General features: G+C 34.6%; 1 protein-coding gene across 1 annotated transcript in view; it reads right to left on the bottom strand.

Annotated features, from left to right (window-relative positions):
* The window catches only part of TMPRSS15 (transmembrane protease, serine 15), a 105,403-nt gene that overhangs the window by 87,957 nt on the left and 15,908 nt on the right, over nucleotides 1-1,538 (bottom strand). Inside the window, exon 4 of the mRNA XM_006774457.1 lies at nucleotides 342-493. Coding sequence (XP_006774520.1) covers nucleotides 342-493 — 152 coding nt within the window. The remainder of the gene's footprint in view (nucleotides 1-341; nucleotides 494-1,538) is intronic.

Genomic DNA, 1,538 nt, shown 5'->3' on the forward strand with positions numbered 1-1,538 from the left:
TCAGAGGGAGGGTTTCTGGGAAATCAGGGTGTGTCAGTCTAATGCCAAGAATATGATGAGACCCATAAACATGTATGCATGCCAATATTTGTAGGACTTTTTTTATTTTCTTTTTTTTTGTAGGACATTTTGATATTTTATATTTTATAAACTTTTCCTCACTGATATGTTTCTTCAAATATGGTTCCTCCATATTTCACATTTCTCAGATAAATGTGTTACTTCAAGCAATAAGACATGTTCCTGAAGTCAAGGGTGATCCCATTGCTTCCTGGTATAGCGCTAGGACTTTAATTTCATAGCTTAATGACTCAAAGAAATCAAATAATGTTCACAGATACCTGTGATATCAATGCTGTTCAAGTCAATATGGAAAATGACCAGTTGGCTGGATTTATTTGCTTTGATGCCTTGAATGAGTTCTTCTTTTACATTTTTATCTGACACCCACTGGTCAAAGAAAAGGTCAAATTTGACTATAATGCTGCCATTTCTGCAAAGCAAAAAATGACACAAGAAGAAAAAGTCAGCATTTTTCAGGTGATTTGTGCTCAATTCATGTAAGATGTTTTTTAAATTATTTACATTTATCACCTTGTTAATCCTCATTACACCTTTACAAGGTAGGCAATATCAAATATTATTTTCATTTTACAAAAGGAAGAAAAATGAATTAAAAGTCGACATGTTTTTCCAAGAACAAAAACAGATACAGAATGGGAATCTGAGTTCCACATAAGCACACAAATGTTCAGGGCAGGCTGTTTCCAGGGTCACCTGTATTAAATTAAGCCAAAGCAAGTAGTTTCATGAGATTTACTCGTATTTTACTGTTTGAATGAATGGAGAGTGTAGATTTGTAATTTCTCACAGATAATTTCTTAGTAGAGAAAAGTCTAAGGTAGTTTCACTGATTTCAGAGAAAATTTTCCTGTATAGTTTATGAAGACCGGATAGCAAGCTTATAGCAATGAATCTGTATCCATACTTTTCTCTATTCTTAATAGAAGATATCCAAATTTGTTCTATTTTAAAGGAGAGGAAAAAGACATTAAGCATATCTGCATTATCAGAGGCTTACAGGTATTCATTCTTACTGTCTAGGGTCAGGATTACTTGGCCTACGCCATCTCAGACCATAACATTAGAGTTCAATTATATAACCCAAGTCACCTTCCTTTTTATTTTATTCCCTGTTCTGCAGCATGCACTTAAAAAGTTTTATTCACTGGTTATTTGTTTACAGTTTAAAGAAACAACAGCAGCAACAAAAAAATACATTTTTGGCCCAGGAGGGATAGTTGAGAGACGTTTCTTCTCCTGCCTACTTTTCTGTTTCCCTCATGCTCTACTTTCAGGATACTACCCCTTGGGACACAAACTTTAGCTGATTTTCATTTCTGTAGCCCTAGGTATTGTTGTTTTCTCCCTACATGATTATACGCAGAATCAAAAGGTTCCTGCAAAATCATGGTAGATCAGCATCTGTACTTGGTAGCATATGCCTTCTTAATGTCTGTGCTACTATTTAGGTTCAC

Source organism: Myotis davidii, unplaced genomic scaffold (assembly GCF_000327345.1).
Source record: "Myotis davidii unplaced genomic scaffold, ASM32734v1 scaffold647, whole genome shotgun sequence".
Lineage (NCBI taxonomy): Eukaryota > Metazoa > Chordata > Mammalia > Chiroptera > Vespertilionidae > Myotis > Myotis davidii.